At 44.7% G+C, this 22,504-nt stretch overlaps 1 protein-coding gene across 1 annotated transcript in view; it reads left to right on the top strand.

Moving 5' to 3' along the window:
- Positions 1-4,252: 4,252 nt before the first annotated feature.
- Positions 4,253-22,504, top strand: part of slc23a3 (solute carrier family 23 member 3) — a 73,102-nt gene continuing 54,850 nt past the window's right edge. The window contains exons 1-3 of the mRNA XM_060827729.1: positions 4,253-4,363; positions 7,231-7,391; positions 22,196-22,290. Of these exons, the coding sequence (XP_060683712.1) occupies positions 4,253-4,363; positions 7,231-7,391; positions 22,196-22,290 (367 nt within the window). The remainder of the gene's footprint in view (positions 4,364-7,230; positions 7,392-22,195; positions 22,291-22,504) is intronic.

Genomic DNA, 22,504 nt, shown 5'->3' with positions numbered 1-22,504 from the left:
CTGCTTGTCACTGGCCACTTGGGTGTTTCCTTTCTTCCTGGTGGTGGAACATAAATAAAGATTTATACACTTGTTTCTCACTGTAAAGAAACATTTTAAAAAAGAGCCAGCCATTTTGTTGTGGGTCTGGAGTAACGTGTCGGCCAGAGCAGGTTTCAATTTCAAAACTGAAAGACAGTGATGATTAGATTAGATTAGACTTACAGTGTGGAAACAGGCCCTTCGGCCCAACAAGTCCACACCGACCCGCCGAAGCGCAACCCACCCATACCCCTACATTTACCCCTTTACCTAACACTATGGGCAATTTAGCTTGGCCAATTCACCTGACCCGCACGTCTTTGTGACTGTGGGAGGAAACCCACGCTGACACGGGGAGAACGTGCAAACTCCACACAGTCAGTCGCCTGAGTCGGGAATTGAACCCGGGTCTACAGGCGCTGTGAGGCAGCAGTGCTAACCACTGTGCCACTGTGCCGCCCATGGTTACCATTGACTGTCAGAAAAACACATCAAGGTCACTAATGTCCTTTAGGGAAGGAACTGCCATCCTTACCTGGTCTGGCCGACCATGGGACTTCAGACCCACAGCAATGTGGTTGAACTTTAACTGTTCTCTGGGATGGGTAATAAATGCTAGCCTGACCAGCAAGGGCCTAATCCTGTGAATGAGTTAAAAAAAACTTGCAAAAAGGTGGGATTAAGCTTTTTGTTCTTTATAACTCAATGTAAACACAAAGGGCTGAATGGCGTCCTTCTAGGTTGTTAATTCTTTGTAATTTTCCCAGACCCTGAAACTTGAGCTAATGTCAGTCACAGTGGGGAATGAGGAGGTCAGTGTTCTGATATGGAAATCTCACAATGGAAAAACAGTAAGAGACACGCTTGCCGATGGTGTGAACATAAGGAATAGGGATGGCGTTTGATCTCATACTAAGGCCTGTATTGTGGCCGAATTAAAAACCCAAAATGTAGGGAACGACAAAGGAACATCTTTCATCCATTATCATTAAGGCTCACGTCATGAACCATGATGAAAAATCTCAACAAGAGTCAGTGAGTGTAGCAATGCTTCAGAATCACACCATCATCAAAGATAAAGCAACTAGTTTAAGCTGTACCACATAGCCCAGGCCTTTCACCACCCCATCTACCTAGCTCAGTTGGCTGGACAGTTGGTTTGTGATTCATTCATATTTTATTCATTCAAGAGATCTGGGTGTCTCTGGCTAGGCCAGTATTTATTGCCCATCCCTAGTTGTCCTGAGGGCAGTTAAGAGACAGCAACATTGCTGTGGGTGTGGAGTCACATGTAGGCGACCAGGTAAAGAGTTTCCCTCCCTAAAGAGCATTAGTGAACAGATGGGTTTTTCTGACAATTGACAATAGATTCATGGTAAAGTCACCATAATCTTACCAGGCCATAGGGCTGCTCTCTCACCAGAGATGACTGGAAGTGGTTTAATTGCAGATTTTTATTGAATTTAAATTCCACCATCTGCCATGATGGGATTGAAGTCCAGGTCCCCAGAACATTACCTGTGGTCTCTAGATTAACAGTTGAAGAGTGTGATGCAGGCAACATCTGAGGTGCAGGAGAATCGACATTTCGGGCATAAGCTCTTCATCAGGAATCTCTGGTTTAACAGTCCAGTGATATTATCACTAGACCATCGGCTGTAGAGTGATACCAAAAGCATAGGTTCAAAACCCATATCAATTGAAGTCACCATGAACTTCTCTCTTTGCCTGTGGCATGGTGACCCTCAGATTAAATTATCATCTCTCTCTCTCTCTCTCTCTCTAATGAGAGAGCTGCCCTGTTGTCTGGGAAGACATTGTCACTGTGAATGTGGAAACTATACCCTATACAAGCCACTGCCACAACTCACCAAACTTTACCAACGCAGCCAACTAGAACAGAAAGACAGCACAATGTCCTTTTTTCAAAATCTATCCTTTCACAAAATCTAAGCGCCTCATTCCCCATCCCTTGAATTGAATGGCTTCAGAGACCATTTCTGAGGGAAATTAAGAATCAATCATTTTGCTGCAGTGATACAGTCACATCTATAAGGTGCACGGCGGCAAAGCTCTTCACATCACACTTTCCAGACTATCAAATTTACTTTAAATATCAGCCAGGATGGACAACCCTTTATTGGAAAGTGGGATAATGCTCTCCTCAAGCTAGCACAGGGAGAAGGATCTTCTGTGCCATTGTTCCAAGTTTCAATGTTGTTTTAAATTACTCGTGGGATATGGGTATTACTGGCTGGGCAAGCATTTATTGCCCATCCCTAGTTGCCCTCTGAGAAGGTGGGGATGAGCTACCTTCTTGAACCGATGTGCTGTAGATGGGAATGCCATTAGAGAGGGAATTCCAGGATTTTAACCCAGCAACATTGAAGGAGCATTGATAAATTTCCAAGTCAGGATAGTGAGTGGCTTGGAGGGGAACTTGGATATGGTAGTGTTCCCATGTATCTGTTGACCTTGTCCTTCGAGATAGAACTGGTCTTGGGTCTGGAAGGGGTCATCTAAGGATCTTTGTGAATTTTTGCAGTGTTTCTTGTAGATAGTACACATTGCTGCTACTGAGTGTCAGTGGTGGAGGGAGTGGATATTTGTGGACGTGGTGCCAATCAAGCAGCTGCTTTGTCCTGGATGGTGTTGAGCTTCTTGAGTGTTGTTGGAGTTGACCCCATCCAGGCAAGGGGGAGTATTCCATCACACTCTTGACTTGTGCCTTATAGATAGTGGACAGGCTGTGGAGAGTCAGGAAGTGAGTTATTCACTGCAGAAGTTCCTAACTTCTGATTTGCTCTTGTAGCCCCTGTATTCATATGGCAAGTCTAGTTTAGCTTCTTGGCAATGATAGTTTCCAAGATGTTGCTAGTGGGAGATTTAGTGATGGTAACACCATTAACTGTTTTGGGCAATAATTATATTATCTTTTAATGGGAAATGGTTATTGCTGGCATTTGTGTGGTGTGAATGTTCCTTGCCAATTGACAGTCCAAGCCTGGATATTGTCTAGCTCTTGTTGCATTCAGATATGTCTTGCTTCAGTATCTGGGGAGTTATGAACGGTGCTGAAATTTGTTACTCATTTCCCTTGGAGCTTCAGATGACTATGCAATGAAGTATTATTACCCTCCCCCTTTCCCTCCCCCTCCACCACTGCCACCACACATCAGTAAGGCCCTCATTCCAAATCCATTATCAGCCAAGGAGGCTATATGGCCCCACCCAGTCAGTGGAAGGTGGTAGGAAAGTCACTCTGATCTCACCCAGCTCCAGTTTCAGTTTCCTTATTGCTCTTCTTGTTTTTCAGCCATCCCAGATCTCATATTCCAGTTTGTTCAATACCCATCAGCCTCGCCTTTGTGATAGCCAATGGCTCTGGATTCTTTGATATCAAGCCTCTCCCTGGCCTCACCTCCTCAGTCTCTGCTCCCGCACCTCTCTCTACCCCCAATAACCTTTTCCAAATCCTACATTTTAGAGATATCTAGCTTCCAGCCATCTTTGACTTACATCACTTCACTATTGTTGGCCATGTTTTCAATGGCGTCAATCCCAAACTCCAGCTTCCTCTTGACCTCCCTCCCTCCACCGCTTTAAGATGTTCCTTAAAGCATGCCTAATTGGACAAAAATTTCGCTGCCCTTTACAATACTTCCTCAGCGGTCTTGATTTCAAAATTGCTCTGGATACCTTTCTACCATGTCAACAGGACAATGTAAATGGAAATCACTGTGTAGTTGAGAGGTCCAAAGCAGTGGCCAAAGTCTATAATCAGTTTACAGTTAAATGCTGTCCAATCCCCAAATTGCAGATAACTTTGGAAACTCTGATAAGGAAGATAGTTTGACAACAGAAGGCACAGTCATGGACAATGCCCTCTATTTGGTTGTAATTCTGATATAGTTAATCAGATAAAAAGTGCAAAGTAGGGATGCCTCTAATGACCATGAAAATAAGCAGAGGTTATCCAGTCGGATCACCTGGGTTAATATTAAATTTGTTCCTGACTGATCCTAACACTGAACAGCCAAAGGTCAAACAGACTTCATTAGGCTACTCTGGAGACCTGTCTCTCATTTCTGTCTCTCTGTCATTCTCTCTGCACCTCTCGTGCTTAGCCTCGTGTAGAACAGGAGCCAGCGATAAGCCCATGACCGTTGAACGAGCGATGTCAGGGTCCCACTGAGAAGTCAGGAGGTGGACTAATGTTTAGCCTGGACACATGGAAGACTATCGGAGCACAGAACAAAGCCCAAAGAAGGAGGCTGAGGTCGCAAGATTTCCCTTCCAGCGGCAACCTCCCTGGATCCTCAGCTTTTTGTTTGCAGTGCAGGTAGGGAAGTGAGAACTCAGAACTGGCACGTGTACACCTCTGATTCCCATCACTCCACCATTCGTTATTAAGTCTAGGGCTAAACTTTGTAAATTCCTCCTCCAATACCTTGATGTCACCCCCTCTCTCACCCACCCTTTCTGTCTATCCAAGCATCACATGCTGGACTTGCACGTGCTGCCCCATCCATAGCTGTCCCTGAGGAGGTGGTGATGAGCTGCTTTTATCAGCAGTTGGGATATGTAGGGACAATTGCAGCACTGTTCGGGAGGACATTCCAAGACTTTGATCCAACAGCAGTGAAGGAACAGCGATGTAGTTTCCAGCCGTGACTGTGAGGGGAACTTGCAGGGTGGTGGTTGTTTTCCCAGTGGTCTGCTACCCTTGGCCTATTGGATTGGGGGAGGCTGGAGGTCTGGAAGGTGTTTAAGAAGCCTTGTGAATTTCTGCAGTTCATTTTGCAGATTTTACACACTGCTGCAACTGAGTGTCACTGGTGGACAGTGTGATTGCTTATGTTAGTAGATGGGGTGTAATTTTAGGACCTTTCTTAAAATGCTCATTGCTCAATGCATGCAGAGTTTGGTCACCTGCCCTACTCCACAAATTGGCACATGACTTTGATTAGTAAAACTGCTGTATTGTGTCTTGGGATGTTTTGGCATAGGCGCTATGCAAATACAAGTCATTGCAGTTGATTGTAAGGCTGTGGTTTCTTCTTTCATTGTCTTCACAGTGTGTGTATTGCTCTGATGTTTTGTTTACTTACCAGGCTTGTAATAATTCACCCTGCGATTACTGAATGACATTCGACTTAATGCTTGGGTAGAGTTGCACACATGACATTCCTGGAATCACTCCTGCGCAGCTGAAAAGATTTTATGAATGTTTAGGAGAAATTAGCTTCATGATCTTCAAGGTCAGCAGTTGTCAGGCCTGGAGCTTAGGTTGTGGGAACATTCTGTGCACCCAAATAACGGTCAGGCTACCCATATCCTAAGAGTGAGTGTCCACTTAAATCGCCTCACTAGCTGTGGAACATGCAGATCAGGAACTGGAGAAGGCCATTCGGCCCTTTGAGCCTATTTTGCTGTTCAATAGGATCATGGCAGGGCTGATTGTAAGCTCAAAGTCATTCATGCCACGTGGACATTGTTAATTAGGCCAGCATTAATTGCCCTTGAGAAGGTGGTGGTGAGTTGCTTGTATGAACGATTGGGCGTAGGAATACCACCCAGCCCAGTTCTGTTCGTGAGGGATTTCCAGGATTTTGTCCCAGTGACCCTGAATGAATGGCGATACATTTCCAAGTCAGTTGACATCTTTAGCAGTGGCAGTCAACCTGGTGTGGATTGACCCACAATGCCCTCAGAGAGGGATTTCTGGGATTTTGACCCAGTGAAGGAACGGTGATATTTTCCAAGTTGAAGCTTTTCACTGTATTTAAGCTTGTCATTCATTGGAGAATACAAGTGACAATAAATCATTCATTCAAGTCTGGATGGTGAGTCTTACAGGGGCTGGTGTTCCCAAGTACCTGCTGCCCTTGTCCTTCTAGATGGTAGTGATCGTGGGTTTGGAAGGTGCTGTCTGAGGAGCCCTAGTGAGTTGCTGCAGTATATCGTGTAGATTGTGTGGGAGTTCCCTCTAATTTTTTTTTTACACTGCATGGGTTTCTGAGGTCCATGTGTGGCAGCGACATCCAGCATTGGAATGTCAAAGCAGTGAGAGACACACCAACATTGATTGCCACCTGTGCATCCTTACAGCAGCAATGTGCACAGTTTAGATTGAGTTTCGATGGTACACACTGCTGCCACTGAGAATCGGTGATGGAGCTGAAATATTTGGACCCAGGACAGTATCCTGAGTAACTCCCATAGCTGAGATGATTAGCCTTTCTGCTAGGTGTGACTCCAAACAGCAGATAGCTTTCCCCCTCTTATCCCCATTGTTTCCAGCTTTGCCTCTTTATTCATTAATGGGATGAGGGTGTTTCTGGCTCGGCAACATTTATTGTCTGTCCGTAATTGCCCAGAGGGCAGTTAAGAGTTAACCACATTGATACGGGTCTGGAGTCACATGGTCGGCCAGACCAGGAAAAGACAGCAGATTTCTTTCTTGAAAGGATATTAGAGAACCAGATGGGATTTTCTGGCACTGGGTTCGTGGGCATCATTCAATTCTTAATTCCAGATACTTATTGAATTTAAATTATACCATCTACTTTAGCAGGTTTTGAACCCAGGTCCCCAGAACATTAGAATATTTTTAAAAATTAGAATTAGAATCCTTACAGCATAGAAACATGCCATTTGGCCCAACAAGTCAAGACTGACCCTCTGAAGAGTATCCCATTCTCCTACATCTATTACTCTATATTTACCCCTAACCTAAACATCCCTGAACATTATGAGCAATTTAGCATGGCCAGTTCACCTGGCCTGCACATATTTGGATTGTGGGTGGAAACCCACACAGACACGGGAGAATGTGCAAACTCCACACTGACAGTCACCCAAAGCTGGAATCAAACTAGGGTCCCTGACACTGTAAGGCAGCAGTGCTAACCACTGAGCCAGCATCTGGGTCTCTGTAATAACAGTCCAGCAAAAATACCACTAGACCATTGTTGCTAGGCTTGGATCATTAGGCTCATTTGGAGATTGCGGCATCTCCGCGCATGGAGGTTCTGTGTTGTGACTGTTGTGTGACGTTATGACCTACCCTAATGGTGCACGGCTGTGAGTCAACCTTTGTTCAAGTACATGGCTAAAACTGCCTTGGTGGGTTTTCCTGCATTAGAAGCTGCTATGAGGTGTTGGGTATTTTGTCTTAATAACTACCTTTACATTTTCTTTCCCCAGCATGTGTTGGTGCAGACGGCCCTCTTGCAGACTGTCCACTGCCTCCTCATCGATGCCCTCCCATCAGACCAGACTGCTCGCCAACATGGCTACCAATTCATGGCCACCAGCCTCTTTGCTTCTGGCATCTCCACTTTGCTGCAAACTACACTGGGCAGCAGGTAATTGAGTTTTCAAATGCTCATTGCTTCCATTTAAGAGCACCATGAGGTCCCACATTAGAGATTAGCAGGTAAAATTAATACATATGAAACTGGGGTAGTAGTCTACTGACATGGAGCAGCGTTGAGGCTCAGTGGTTAGCACTGCTGCCTCACAGCCCAAGGGTTTTGGTTTTGATTCTAACCTTGGGTGACTGCCTGTGTAGAGTTTGCATGTTCTCCCCATGTCTGATTGAGTTTCCTCTCAGATGTGCAGACTGGGTGGATTAGCCATGGGAAATGGAGGGATAGGGTAGGGGAATGGGCCTGGGTTGGATAATCTTCATACAGTTGTTGCAGTCTCTTTCCGCACTGGAGGGATTCTATGATGGATAGAGAACTGGTTGTCAGACAGCCAACAAAGAGTAGGAATAAACAGAGACAGAAACAGAAGTTGCCGGAAAAGCTCAGTAGGTCTGGTAGCATCTGTTGACAGAAATCAGAGTTGACGTTTTGGGTCGAGTGATCCTTCCTCAGCACTGATGGTAGCTAGGACAATGTTGGTTTATATGCAGAAGATAGGATATGGGGAGGGGATAAGGAATCTACGATAGGTGGGAATAGAACCCAAAGAGAGAGAAGAGCAGTTGGACAGACAAAGGAGTGGGCAACGATCTGGCTGGGAGGGTGAATAGCTGTTAATGAGATTGTTAGTGGCTAACAATAGATAGTGTGTAACGGCAAACTGTGTGATAACAAGGTAAAAACGATGACTGAAACCAGATTCTGGATTAGTGGTGCTGGAAGAGCACAGCAGTTCAGGCAGCATCCGAGGAGCAGCAAATTCGACGTTTCGGACAAAAGCCCTTCATCAGGATAACAAGGCCTGGTGTGTAGGGTTGGGGGCTAGGACATGGGAGGGCTCAAGCCCTAAAATTATTCAACTTGATACTGAGTCCTGAGTAAAAAATGAGGTCTGCAGATGCTGGAGATCACAGCTGCAAATGTGTTGCTGGTCAAAGCACAGCAGGCCAGGCAGCATCTCAGGAATAGAGAATTCGACGTTTCGAGCATAAGCCCTTCATCAGGAATGATTGAGTCCTGAGGGCTGCAGGGTCCCCAAGTGGAAAATGAGGCGTTGTTCTTCAAGCTTGCACTGAGCTTCGCTGGAGCACTGCAGCAAGCCTGAGACCGGGATGTTGGCCAGGGAACAGGGTGGGGTGTTAAAGTGACAGGCAACTGGAAGCTCACGGTCTCTGTTGCGAACAGAATGCAAGTGTTCTGTGAAATGGTCACCAAGTCTACGCTTCATTTCCCCAAGGCACAGGATCCACATGTGAGCAGCGAATGCTGTAGAACTAGATTGAGTGAAGTGCAGGTAAAGTACTGCTGCAGCTGGAAGGTGTGTTTGGGCCCTTGGATACTGAGGAGGGGGCAGGCAAATGGGCAGATATTACACCATCAGCTGTTGCAAAGGAAGTGCCAAGGGTCTGTTGGGGGTAGGTGGAGGAGGTGTTGGTGTGCTGGCAGTGATGGAGGAGTGGACCAGGGTGTCAGAGACTGAATGGTCCCTGCGCAAGGCAGGCTAGGGAGGGGAGGGAAATTTGTATCTGGTGGTGGCATCTCACTGGAGGTGGTGGAAATGGTGGCTGGTGATCCTCTGGATGTGGATGCTGGTGGGATGAGAGGTAAGGTCAAAGGGAACCATATTGCTTTTGTAGAAGGGAAGTGAGGCGGTGAAAGCTGAAATGTGGGAGATGGGTTGGTCTATACTGAGGGCCCTGTCAACAATGGTGCTGGGAAATCCTCAAGGTAGAACGCCTCATCTTTCGCCTTGGAACACTTCAACCCCAGGGCATCAATGTGGACTTCAACAGCATCCTCATTTCTCCTTCCCCCACCTCATCCTAATTTCAAACTTCCAGCTCAGCAATGTCCCCATGACTTGTCCGGACTTGTCCGACCTGCCTAGCTCCTTTTCCACCTATCCGCTCCATCCTTTCCTCCCTGACCTATCACCTTCATCTCCTCCCCCACTCACCCATTGTACTCTATGCTACTCTCTCCCCACCCCACCCTCCTCTAGCTTATCTCTCCATGCTTCAGGCTCACTGCCTTTATTCCTGATGAAGGGCTTTTGCCTGAAATGTCGATTTCACTGCTCGTTGGATGCTGCCTGAACTGCTGTGCTCTTCCAGCACCACTGATCCAGAATCTGGGAAATCCACAGTTGAGGAAGAAGACGGACACTTCGGAGGCTCCCTTGTTGAACTTGGCCTCATTGGAATAAATGCAACAGATATGAAGGAACTAAGAGAATGGAAAAGAGTCTTTACAGAAAGCAGGATGCGAGGGTGTGTAGTTCAGGTAGCTGTAGGAGTTGGTGGGTTTATAGTGGATATTAGTAGCCACTCTAACCCCAGAAATGTGAACAGAGATGTCAAGGAAGGGAAGAGTCAGGTGAAAATGAGGGTAAGGTGGAAATTGGAAGCAAAATCAATAAAATTTTCCGATTCCAGACGAGAGAGGAAAGCAATACCAATGATGTCATTGTTATACTGGAGAAAGAGTTGTGGGTGGTGGCCGGAATAGGAGTGGAACATGGATTGTTCCATGTTCCCCACTAAGGGACAGGCATCGCTGGGGCCCATGTGGGTAACCATGGCCACCCGTCTGAGCTGAAGAAAATGAAAGGAGTTAAAGGAGAAGTTGTTGAGGGTGAGGACAAGCTTGGCCAAACGGAGGAGGGTGGTGGGGGGTGGGGATGGTTCAGGCCTTTGCTCCAGGAAGAAGCAGAGAGCCCTGAGACCATCTTGGTGGGGGATGGGTGTGTAGAGGGATTGCACATCCATGGGAAAGAGGAGGCAGCTGGAACCTGCCAACTGGAAATTCCAAAACTGGCGTAAAGCCTCAGAGGAATTAATGCAGGGTGTTGCATTTTGGTCAAATAAACAAAAGCAGGACCTTTACAATTAAGAGAGGGGCATTGGGTAGTGTTGTAGAACAGATGGGACCTTGGGGTTAGAGTCAGAGATGTGTTCAGCACAGAAACAGGCCCTAACTCGTCCATACTGACCAGATATCCTGAATTAATCTAGTCCCATTTGCCAGCACCTGGCCAATATCCCTCTAAACCCTTCCTATTCGTATACCCATCCAGATGCTTTTTAAATGTTGTAATTGTACCAGCCTCCACCACATCCTCTGGCAGCTCATTCCACAAACGTACCACACTCTGTGTGAAAATGTTGCCCTTTACGTCCCTTGCAAATCTCTCTCCTCACACCTTAAACCTTTGCCCTCTAGTTCTGGACTCACCCACCCCAGGGAAAAGACCTTATCTATTTACACTATCCATGCCCCTCGTGATTTTATAAATCTCTATAAGGTCACCCCTCAGCCTCCAATGGTCCAGGGAAAATACTTCCAGCCTATTCAGCTTCTCCCGATAGCTTCAAACCCTTCAACCCTGGCAGCATCCTTGTAAATCTTTTCTGAACCCTTTCAAGTTTCACAATCCTATAATCATGTACATAATTCTTTGAAAGTTGCATCACAGGTAGGAAGGGTGGTTAAGATGGTGTTTAGCACACTTCACTTCATTGCTCAGACTTTTGAGTAGAGGAGTTGGGATGTCATGTTGGGCTTGTACAGGATGTTGGTGAGGCCTTTTCTGGAGTACTGTGTCCAGTTCTGGTCGCCTCATTATATGAAGGATATTATCAAGCTGGAGAGGCGTCATAAGAGATCTGCCAGGATATTGCTGGGAGTGAAGGGTTTGAGTTATAAGGAGAGGGTGGGTAATCCGGGGCTTTTCTCACTGGAGCGTCGGAGGTTGAGGGTGGCCTTATATAGGTTTATAAAATCGTGAGGGGTGTAGATAAGGCAGGAGTCTTTTCCCAAGGGTGGGGGAATTTCAAGACTGGGGACATATTTTAAGGTCAGAGGAGAAAGATTTCAAAAAGATATGGGGACAACCTTTTTACAAAGAGAGTGGTTCATGTTTGGAATGAACTTCCAGAGAAAGTGGTGGATGAGGGCACAGTTACAACATTTACAAGACTTTTGGGTAAGTACATGAATAAGAAATGTTTGAGGCATGTGGGCCAAGCGCAGACAGGTGGGGCTAGTTTAGTTTGGGATTATGGGTGGCACGGACTAGTTGGACCGAAGGGTCCATTTCCGCGCTGTGTGATTCTAATACTATGAAAGGGGGACAGATTCATAGAATCCCTACAGTGTGGAAACAGACCCTTCGGCCCAACAAATCCACACCGGCCCTCCAAAGAGTAATCCACCCAGACCCATTCCCCTACCCTACCCTATATTTACCTCATGGCTAATGCACCTACACATCCCTGAACACTATGGGTGATTTAGCATGGCCAATTCACCCTAACCTGCACCTCTTTGGATTGTGGGCGGAAACCAGAGCACCCAGAGGAAACCCACACAGACACGGGGAGAATGTGCAGCTGAGCCTGAAATCGAATCTGGGTCCCTGGTGCTGTGAGGCAGCAGTGCTAACCACTGAGCCACCGTGCTGCCTTCCCCCTTCAGCGTGAGAACAGTGATTGCTCTGTTTCTGGATGGTCTCAAACCACCAACCTTTCTGTCAACAGCCGAACGCGCTGATCAATTGCACCACAGAGATTGGCAGTGGGAATAGAATTGGTGCAAGTATGATAGGCTGAATGGCCCCCTTCTGGAGTATAACAATTCTGTGATTGTATGACATAGCGAGGGTGAGATCAGAATATCCTATTGGCCAATAGAACAGCAAGGAGAGAAAGACCCAAAGAAAACACATTCAAAGAGGTTTGTCTGCAGCAAGTTCAGAAAGGGACTGATGGATGTCAATTAGATATGGCATCAGAACATCCCAAGATGATTCCCAAACAGCAGTTGTTTAGTGTTGTGGAGCTTTTTTTTTGATGACGCAGTTAAAAAATTGCTGATTGTAATTGACCGCTCCCTTAGCCAATTGACTGAAGCTCCATGTCTGCACTGGAAACAGCAGGGACTGCATTTACACTACCTGTTTGGCTTGCACACAAAGGGATTTTGGCTTCTCATCCGTGTCTGAAAGCGTAAATCAGTGCTTCGGGTTAGAACGGACTCTGAATGGAAGCACTGACACTCTTTCCCCTCCTGCAGAGTCTCTCTGTTTCTCTTTGGTGCCAGTTTGGGCCCTTGTTCAACACGTTGGCTGCTTTTACACGTTCGCTGTTAGATGTTATGATGTAAATGCACCTTGGATTTATTGCTGGTTGCGTTTTGATGTTCGCTGTACCGTGACAGTTTCTGGATTTCAATGTATCACCTCCTGGGTACCTCACCAGCCAAATGCTATCACAGACTGTTCCGTGCCGAGATCCAATTCCTGCTCCTTGTTTAGGTCAAGCACTGACAGTGAAATCACCGCACTAGCTGTTTCAGTGCTGAACGAGGCCATTCAGCCCACCGTACTCGTGCTCTCTTTGAAAGGGTTATTCAATTGGTCCTGCTTGTCACCATGGGGTGGTGGGGGAGCAGATTGGAAATACCTTCCCTGTCATTTCCATCTCCCTTAACAGGAGCAAATGAATTTAAAGTTTGAAAATATGGAATCACCAATCTAGTGCATTTGACAGTTTATGTACTGGTTGTAAAGAGTCAGACAGACAATTTACACATGATTTTCACAAAGTGAGAGGTCACATTTATTGTTACCATCCTGCATAAAGATATTAAAAGGTTAGCAAGTGCCACAGAAATGCAATGCATTCATTGGAAATTCATGCACACTATTAGAAATTAAAAGTAGAGGGAAGGAAACTTGTAGGAGAAAGTGAGGACTGCAGATGCTGGAGATCAGAGCAGAAAATGTGTTGCTGGAAAAGCGCAGCAGGTCAGGCAGCATCCAAGGAGTAGGAGAGTCGACGTTTCGGGCATGAGCCCTTCTTCAGGAATGGCTTCTTCATTCTCCTGCTCCTTGGATGCTGCCTGACCTGCTGCGCTTTTCCAGCAACACATTTTCAACCCAGGATTAACCATGGGGAAATGCAGGCTTACAGAAAGGGGGTGAGATGCTCTTAGGAGGCGTGTTTCATACTCGATGGGTCACATGCCTCTTTCTGCAGTGATTCTGTATATTGGACAAAAGTAAGGCAAATCCAGAGCAGTCAACACAGTTTATTACATAATAAGCTAAAACTACAATCCATTATGTTGAGAGATATAGCAGATTCTAATCTTGCTGTTACATTATTGAAAGTGTTATGATCCCATGGATGTTAGTACTGGACAGGTCAGATCCAGGGATGATGGACCATGTTTTGGCCTTTTTTCTATTTAATGTGATAGTCTTTCACTGAAACTTAAGCACTTCAAGCCACAGATTTGGTTTAACAATAAAACGGAAGCTTACAATGCAAAATAAAGAAGAACAAAATAAAAGAAACCACGCTATATACACATAACATAGTTTGAAAGATCTCAAACATGCAACAAAATCCAATCTATTCCCCACACCCTCAGTTCTGAGGAAGGATCACTGGACTCAGAATGTTAACTCTGATTTGTCTCCACAGATTGCTTCCAGACCTGCTGAGCTTTTCCAGCAATTTCTGTTATTGTTTCTGATTTACAGCATCCGTAGTTTTTTTCAGTTTCCATTCCCCACATGAACACCTTACAGTTGATCAAAATCCTGGGAAATTTTTCTTTCCTGTTCAGTCTACAGGCGTGATTTAGCTGACCTATGAGCTGTGAAGTCTTTCCTTTTGGTCACAAAAGCAATTGAGAGATTAGACTTTCTCAGCTTTGAATAAGCAGTGCAGATTTCTAACCAAACATTCCCGGTATGGATGTTTTCTCAAACTGAAGACTTACACTAAGGTAACTAACCACTAAAACAGATTGCTTTTTCTAAGAGTAACTATCCTTGTATCCAACTTTAGTCAGGTCTCTTCTGAACTGAATTTAAAAAATACCCTTAGCTAATTAAAAAAAACGTGCATCCTGACTTCTGCTAAGCTAATTGCTAATTTTTCTTTACTCCTGTCATAAACCCCACAGTATAAACAAACTTCCAAAAATGTCCAGGAGGCCTTTAGTCATTTGCTCTCTGACACATTCTGATTTCAAATCATTGTTAGGAAAAGAGTGATCTAGTTCATTCTTAAATTCCCTTAGACAAACAGACCAAACCCATATGCCACCAGGTTAAAATCCAAATCCTAGAAAATTATGTTAATATCTATACAATATAATATATCACAAAAGACTAATCCATACACATCAGCTCTTCATGTGTTTCTCTCTTCCTGTTTCTCTCCTAACTGCAACTACACCATAAGACCATAAGATATAGGAACAGAATTAGGCCATTCAGCCTATCAAGTCTGCTCTGCTATTCGATAATGGCAGATATGTTTCTCAATGTCTCCCTGTAACCCTTGATCCCCTTACCATGCAAGAAGTTGTCTATCTCTGTCTTAAATACACTCAATGACTTGGCCTTCACAGTCTTCTGTAGCGGAGAAAGTAGGACGCAGATGCTGGACATCAGAGCTGAAAATGTGTTGCTGGGAAAGCGCTGCAGGTCAGGCAGCATCCAAGGAGCAGGAGAATCGACGTTTTAGGCATGACCCCTTCTTCAGGAAGAAGAAGAAGATTCCTGAAGAAGGGCTCATGCCCGAAGCATTGATTCTCCTGCTCCTTGGATGCTGCCAGTCTTCTGTAACGATGAGTTCTATAGATTCACTACCCTCTGGCTGAGGAAATTCCTCCTCATCTCAGTTCTAAAGGATTGTTACCTCACTCCAAGGCTTTGCCCTTGGGTTCTAGTCTCTCCTTTAAGTGGAAATATTTTCTCCATGTCTAGTCTATCCAGGCCTCTCAGTGTTCTGTAAGTTTCAATCAGAACTCCCCTCATCTTTCTAATCTCCATTGAGCACAGACCCAAAATCCTCAATCACTCCTCATAAAAGAGCCCTTCATCTCCAGGATCATTCTTGTAAATCTCCCCCGGCCGTCCCTCCAACACTCACACATCCTTCCTTAGGTATAGAGCCCAAAACTGCTCACAATATTCCAAATGCGATCTGACCATGGTCTTATGTGGCCTCAGCAATACATCTCTACTCTTGTAGTCTAGCCCTCTCAAAATGGACTGTAACATTCCATTTGCCTTCTTAACAGCCAACTTAACCAACTGAACCTGCGTGTTAACCTTAAGGGAATCCTGATCTAGGACTTCCAAATTCCTTTGTACTTCAGATCTTCAAAATCTTTCTTCATTTCGAAAATAGGTTGCGCCTCAATACACAGAATCCCTACAGTGTGGAAACCAGCATTTTGACCCAACAGTTCCACACCGACCCTCCAAAGAGTAACCCATCCCCCTACCGTATAACTCTACATGTTACTCCCAACTAATGCACTTAACCTACACATCCCTGATCACTATGGGCAATTTAGCATGGCCAATTCACCTAACCTGCACATCTTTGGATTGTCTGAGGAAACTGGAACACCTGGAGGAAACCCACGCAGACATGGGGAGAATGTGCAAATTCCACACAGACAGTTGCCCAAGGCAGGAATCGAACCCAGGTCTCTGGTGCTGTGAGGCAGCAGTGCTAACCACCATGTCACCTTCTTCCGTATTCTTCCTATCAAAGTGCATGACCTCACATTATTCACACTATATTCCCTTTGCCACTTCTTTGTACAATCTCCCAGCCAGTCCAAGTCCTTTTGCAGTCTCCCTGCCTCCTCAGCACTACCTGTCCCTCCACTTATCTTTGTGTCATCTGCAAACTTAGCAACACTGCCCTCAGTCCAGATCATTAATGTATAATGTGAATAGTTGTGGGTTCCAACACCGACCCCTGTGGAACTCCACTTGTCACTGGCTGCCAGCCTGAAAAAGACCCCTTTAGCACCACTTTCTGTTTTCTGCCGGTCAGACAATCCTCTATCTCTGACCGTATCTTGCCCCTAATACGATGGGCTGTTTAACAACCCCTGTGAGACACCTCGTCAAAGGCCTTCTGGAAATGCAAATCGATCGCGTCCACTGTCCCTCCTTTGTCTAACTTGCTCAATACCTCCTCAAAGAATTCAAACAGATTTGTCAGGCATGATGTCCCCTTGATGAGGCCGTGCTGACTCAGCCCTATTTTACCATGCACTTCCAAGTACACTACAAACTCAGCCTTAATAATGGACTCTAAAATCTTACCAATCTAACGAGTCTATAGTTTCCCATCTTCTGTCTTCCTCCCTTCTTAAATATGAATGTTGCATTAGTCATTTTCCAGTCCTCCAAAACCCTCAAGCAATTCCTGAAAGATGACCATCAATGTCTCTATAATCTCCTCAGCTATCTCCTTCAGAACTCTGGAGTGTATGTGGATTTAATCACCTTCAGAACTTTCAGCTTCCCCAACATCACCTCCTTACTGATGGACAAAGTTAAAAATCACACAACACCAGGTTATAGTCCAACAGGTTTAACTGGAAACACTAGCTTTCAGAGCGCTGCTCCTTCATCAGGTGATTGTGGAGGACACAATTCTAAGTCACAGAATTTATAGCAAAAAAATTACAATGTGATGTAACTGAGATTATATATTGAAAAATACCTTGATTGTCTGTTGAGTCTTTCATCTGTTTGAATACCATGACAGTTTCACTTCTTCCATGTGTAAATCACAAAATCTTTTTTTTTAAGTTGCTGATGGATGCTACACTCACCTCTGCTCCTTGACTCTCTTGAGGTTCTGGTATGCTGCTGGTATCTTCCATTGTAAAGACTGATACCAAGCATCTATTCAGTTCCTCCACTGTTCTCCATTGCTATTCCTGAAACCTAATTTTCCAGCAGTCCAATGCCCACTCTTAGAGTCATAGAGATGTACACCATGGAAACAGACTCTTTGGTCCAACTCGTCCACGCCAACCAGATATCCTAACCTAACCTAGTCCCATTTGTCAGCACTTGGCCCATATCCTTCTAAACCCATCCTATTCATCTACCCATCCAGAAGCCTATTAAATGTTGCAATTGTACCAGCCTCCACCATTTCCTCTGGAAGCTCATTCCATACATGTACCACCCTCTGTGTGGAAAAGTTCCCCTCTCACCCTAAATTTATGCCTTCTAGTTCTGGACTCCCCAACCCCTGGGAAAAATACCTTGTCTGTTTATCCTATCGAAGTCCCTCATGATTTTATAAACCTCAATAAAGTCACCCCTCAGCCTCTGATGCTCCAGGGAAAACAGCCCTAGCCTATTAAGCTTCTCCCTATAGCTCAATCCTTGCCTCTCTCTTGCCTTTTAGCCAGCTAAAAAAACTCTTGCAATATTCTTTTATATTACTAGCTGGCTTACTCTCATTTTTCATCTTCTCCTCCTCCCCACCTTACTGCTTTTTCACTTATCCTCTGCTGGTTTGAAAGGCTTCCCAGTCTTCTGGTTTCCCACTAATCCTCACCACACTGTATGCTTTTTCTTATGTTTTCATGCTGTCTTTGATGAGTCAAATCAAAAATGGCTCCTTCCCAGGATAATGCATGATGGGTAATTTTGCGAGTGGAAAGTGGTTTCCAATGGGTTTCCACAGGGCACAAATGGAGACCGCCTTGCTGTTTGTGATATAGGTGAATGATTTATACTTGGATGATTGGAAAATTAGCAGACGATACAAAAATTGCCCGTGTTGTTGATAGTGAGGAAGGTGGCAGCTACAGGTTGCTCAGCAATAATGCGACAGTTGTGGTCCTCTGCAACCTCACGTTATGGGAAACCACTACAAAAAATTGCACGGGTAGAAGGTCACTCACAGAAAATCGCTTTACCCACTCAGCAAAATGTCCATGTTATCCAAACAGCATCCACAATTCATCAATCGCATTATGACCAATTTGCGCTGACAAGTTGCGTGTTATAGCAGAACGACTTGTAGTAACGGTTTGGTTGAGTGTTTGAAAAGGTGTTAAATTGAACTCAACCTGGAGAAGTACAAGGTCACAAGGTTATGCATCTGGGCAAGAAATGAAATGAATACTCAGTAAACCAGAGGGTGTTGAGAGAGGTACAGGGAGTGAGAAACTTGGGAGTGCGTGTCCACATGTCTCTGAAGGCAAAAGGACAGGTAGTTAAGGTGGTAAAGAAGATCAATGGGATGCTTGCCTTTAATTGATATGGTACCAAATACAAGAGTCTTAACGTGGTGCTGGAAATATATAAAATGGCATTCAGATCAGAGCTGGAATTGTATACAGATCTTGATTACCACATTACAGGAAGGGCATAAATACCCTAGAGTCAGTTCAAGCACATAACCATGTCTTGAAAGTTGCAGTTAGGAGAAAAGTTTGGATAAGCTAAAGTTGTCATAAAACAGACAAGGCTAAAAGCTGGCTTAATTGAGATGTAGAGAATAATGAAGTGTTTGGATAAAGCAGGCAGGGAAGAGCTGTCTCCCTGGTGGAGAGGTCAATTTCCTGGGACCACAGATTGAAAATGGTTGGTAGAAGGATAAGAGGGGGCACAGGAAAGGTTGTATCACCAATCAGAAGGTCGACAAGTTTCTGCCTGGTTTGGTGGTGGAGACAGAAACCCTGAACTTATGAAACAATGGACCAACTGCTGCGAAATGGATTAAATCAGATTCCCTACAGTGTAGAAATAGGCCATTTGGCCCAACAAATCTACACCAACCCTTTGAAGGGTAATCCACCCTAACCCATTTCCCTCTGGCTAACGCACCTAACACTATGGGCAATTTCTCATGGCCAATTTACCTGACCTGCATATCTTTGGATTGTAGGAGGAAACCAGACCAAACCCACATAGACATGGGGAGAATATGCAAACTCCACACAGACAATCACCCGAGGTGGGAATCAAACCCAGGACCCTGACACTGTGAGGCTAACCACTGAACCCCCGTGCTGCCCTCATGGGACTCAAACGAATGGCTTTCTAAATGAATACCCTTTCTGTGCTATAGTGTTCTAGGTCTTACATTCCTGAAGAAGGGCTTATGCCTGGAATGTCAATTCTCCTGCTCCTTGGATGCTGCCTGACCTGCTGCGCTTTTCCAGCACCACATTTTTCAGCTCTGATCTCCAGCATCTGCAGTCCTCACTTTCTCCTAGGTCTTACATATGCCTATTTTCGTATCATCATTAAATTAGATTACTTGTAGTGTGGAAACAGGTCCTCCGGCCCAAAAACTCCAAACCGACCCACCAAAGCGCAACCCACCCCCCTACATTTACCCCATCACCTAACACTACGGGCAATTTAGCGTGGCCAAATCACCTAAACTGCACAATTTTGGACTGTGGGAGGAAACCGGAGCACCTGGAGGAAACCCACACAGACACGGGGAGAATGTGCAAACTCTAGACAGTCACCTGAGGCAGGAATTGAACCCGGATTGCTGGTGCTGTGAGGCAGCAGTGCTAACCACTGTGCCACCGTGCCACCCCAAACGTAGCAGCCAAACCCTCGATCCCTTCATCCAAGGCATTTACACAAATTGTAAACAGTTGAGGACACTCTATTCATTACATTTTGCCAATCAGAAAATGACCCACTATGCATACCCTGTTTTCTGCTAGCCAGCCAATCTTCTATCCATGGCAATATTGCAGTCCCCTACAACATCATAGTTTCCACAACAATCTTTGATGTATCATCTTATCAAATGTCTTGTGGAAGTTCAACTACACTTGGTCCACTACTTCCCTTTTATCCACCGCACATGTCACTTCCTCAAAGAACTCCAATAACTGAATTAATTATGGTCAGAAGCCACACAATACCAGGAAATAGTCCAATGGGTTTATCTAATATCACAAGCCTTCAGAGCACTGCGTCTTCGTCACTCTACTGAATGAATGGGGCAGTGCTCCAAAAGCTCGTGATTTTAAATAAACCTGTGGGACTATAACCTGGTGTCATGTGACTTCTGACTTTGGCCACCACAGTGCAAAACCGGCACCTCCACATATCATTTTCCTTTCACAAAACCATGTTGACTCTGCCTGTTTACCCTGAACTTCACTTAAGTGCTCTGTTGAAATAGCTCTAACAGCTGTTTCTAGTATGCTCTTTATGACAAATGTAGGACATACTTGCCATTAGGTATGCTTTTGAAATAAAGTTAATATTTTCCTTACCTCAGCAGACTTTGTAAATACTCTTCGGGTGACACAGTGAGACCAAGGCATCATGGTCTTCATGGGAACTTGCTGTACACAAATTGAGCTGCACCATTTCTGAAATTACAACGGTGACCACACTTTAAAAGTATTTCAATAGTTGTAAATGCTTTGAGACATGAGGAAGTTATTTTGTTCATTTTGAAACATTTGCACCATTATAGACCAGACCAGACCCCTCAAAATAATTTAAGAAGGTAGCCTTGACCCTACCTTTTCCTTATTTTAAAGATAGCTGTGAAGCGTGTTCCAGATGTGATGTGATTGGTCAAACTACTCGATGTTAAGCAAAACAATTTATTTAAATACTATAGTCAAAATATAAACAAACGAAAGAGGAATTTAGAATAACTCAACTATTGGAAAACTTATTCAAACAGTAGATACGATAACCATGATAATTAACGGTTGCAGTATAGTAATATCCCCTAAAGACATCCCTTGGCAAAAAGACAAATTCAGACACACATTCTTACATCTAGTTCTCCACACCAGAAGGAAGAAACATTAAAAGGAAGAAACATCAAGTGAAAATTCAGACAGAGTAGCAGCTAGGAGACATTCACTGAAGCTTCCAACTCTTTTGAGGCACCTATAGCTTCTGATGTTATTGAAAGAAACCAAAACCCAGAAATGCTAATGTGTGAGAGCTGGCCACACCCATTCAGGCTATTTCCATTGTTCCAACTTCAAAAAAAACCCCAAGTCCTCACAAGTTGCTTATTTAAGCCGTCTTCAGTAGTTGATTCAGTGCCCTTGCCTTACAATCTCTCTTCAAAAACATGGACAGGAAAGGTTTAGAAGGATATGGGCCAAGTGCAGGGAAATGGGGTCAGCGGGGATGGACAATTTGGTTGGCATGGACCAGTTGGGCCAAAGGACCTGTCTCCATGCTATAGGCCTCCATGACTCTCTCGAAACAAAAAAGAACAAAGTAACCTTTTAAAGTGACAGTATCGTCACACAAGATCCAGTCATTCAAATTGGGAGACTATTCTAGCCTGCTCCAGCTTTCAAAAAGATTGTGTCTGATCTGATTGTGATCTAAACTCCACATTCCCCACTAACCCAATAACCCTCGACCCTTTTGTTAATCAAGAACGTATCTACCTCTGTCTTAAAAGTGATCAATGACCCAGCATCCCCTCCCATTCCCAGCGCCTCCTGAAGAAGGGAATCCCACAGCGTAACCTCCCTCTAGAGCAGACATTCATCCATAACTCTGTCCTAAGTAGAAGAGCCCCTTAGTAATAAATTGCAGCCCTTTCTTTCAGTATAGTGCGACAGGTAATTCCACTATCACGAGCATTTCGTCAGCGCGAATTGGCTATAATGCAATTGACGAATTGTGGATGTTGCTTGGATAGCACAAACTTTCTATTGAATGATATAGTGACTTTCTCTTAGCAATTTTCTGTAGCAGTTTCCCATGGTGCGATTTTCTATATCATGACGTCACATTGTAGCAGAACTACCTGTATCTGTTGAGAAGAGGGAAGCTCAGTGCAAACAATGAGAGCGTGGTGATGCATCAGTTAATTTTATCAACTGTTTTAATGAGAGTTCTTCCCTTCCCTTCATCTCTTTTATGTACTGTCTAGATTACCACTGGTCCAAGCACCATCTTTCGAATATTTGATCCCTGCCATAACTCTCGTCTCATCGCCCACAGAGACCAATAGCAGCCATCATAACGGTATGGTGTTTCTCTCCTGTAACTCTTCATGTAAATCATATCTTTCAATAACATGGAGTATTTTCAAAATCAATAATGTTGGGACTGCCAGTTTGGTTGGATGTATTTTCAGGACAGTTGGTCATAGGACTGGAGGCCTGTGACCAGTGGTGTGCCTCAAGAATCGGTGCTGGATTTATATAAATGATTTGGATGTGAGCATAGTTAGTAAGTT

The sequence above is a fragment of the Hemiscyllium ocellatum genome, chromosome 7, assembly GCF_020745735.1.
Source record: "Hemiscyllium ocellatum isolate sHemOce1 chromosome 7, sHemOce1.pat.X.cur, whole genome shotgun sequence".
NCBI lineage: Eukaryota > Metazoa > Chordata > Chondrichthyes > Orectolobiformes > Hemiscylliidae > Hemiscyllium > Hemiscyllium ocellatum.
Note: the sequence above shows the minus strand (reverse complement) of the source record. Positions and strands in the feature narration are given on the sequence as shown.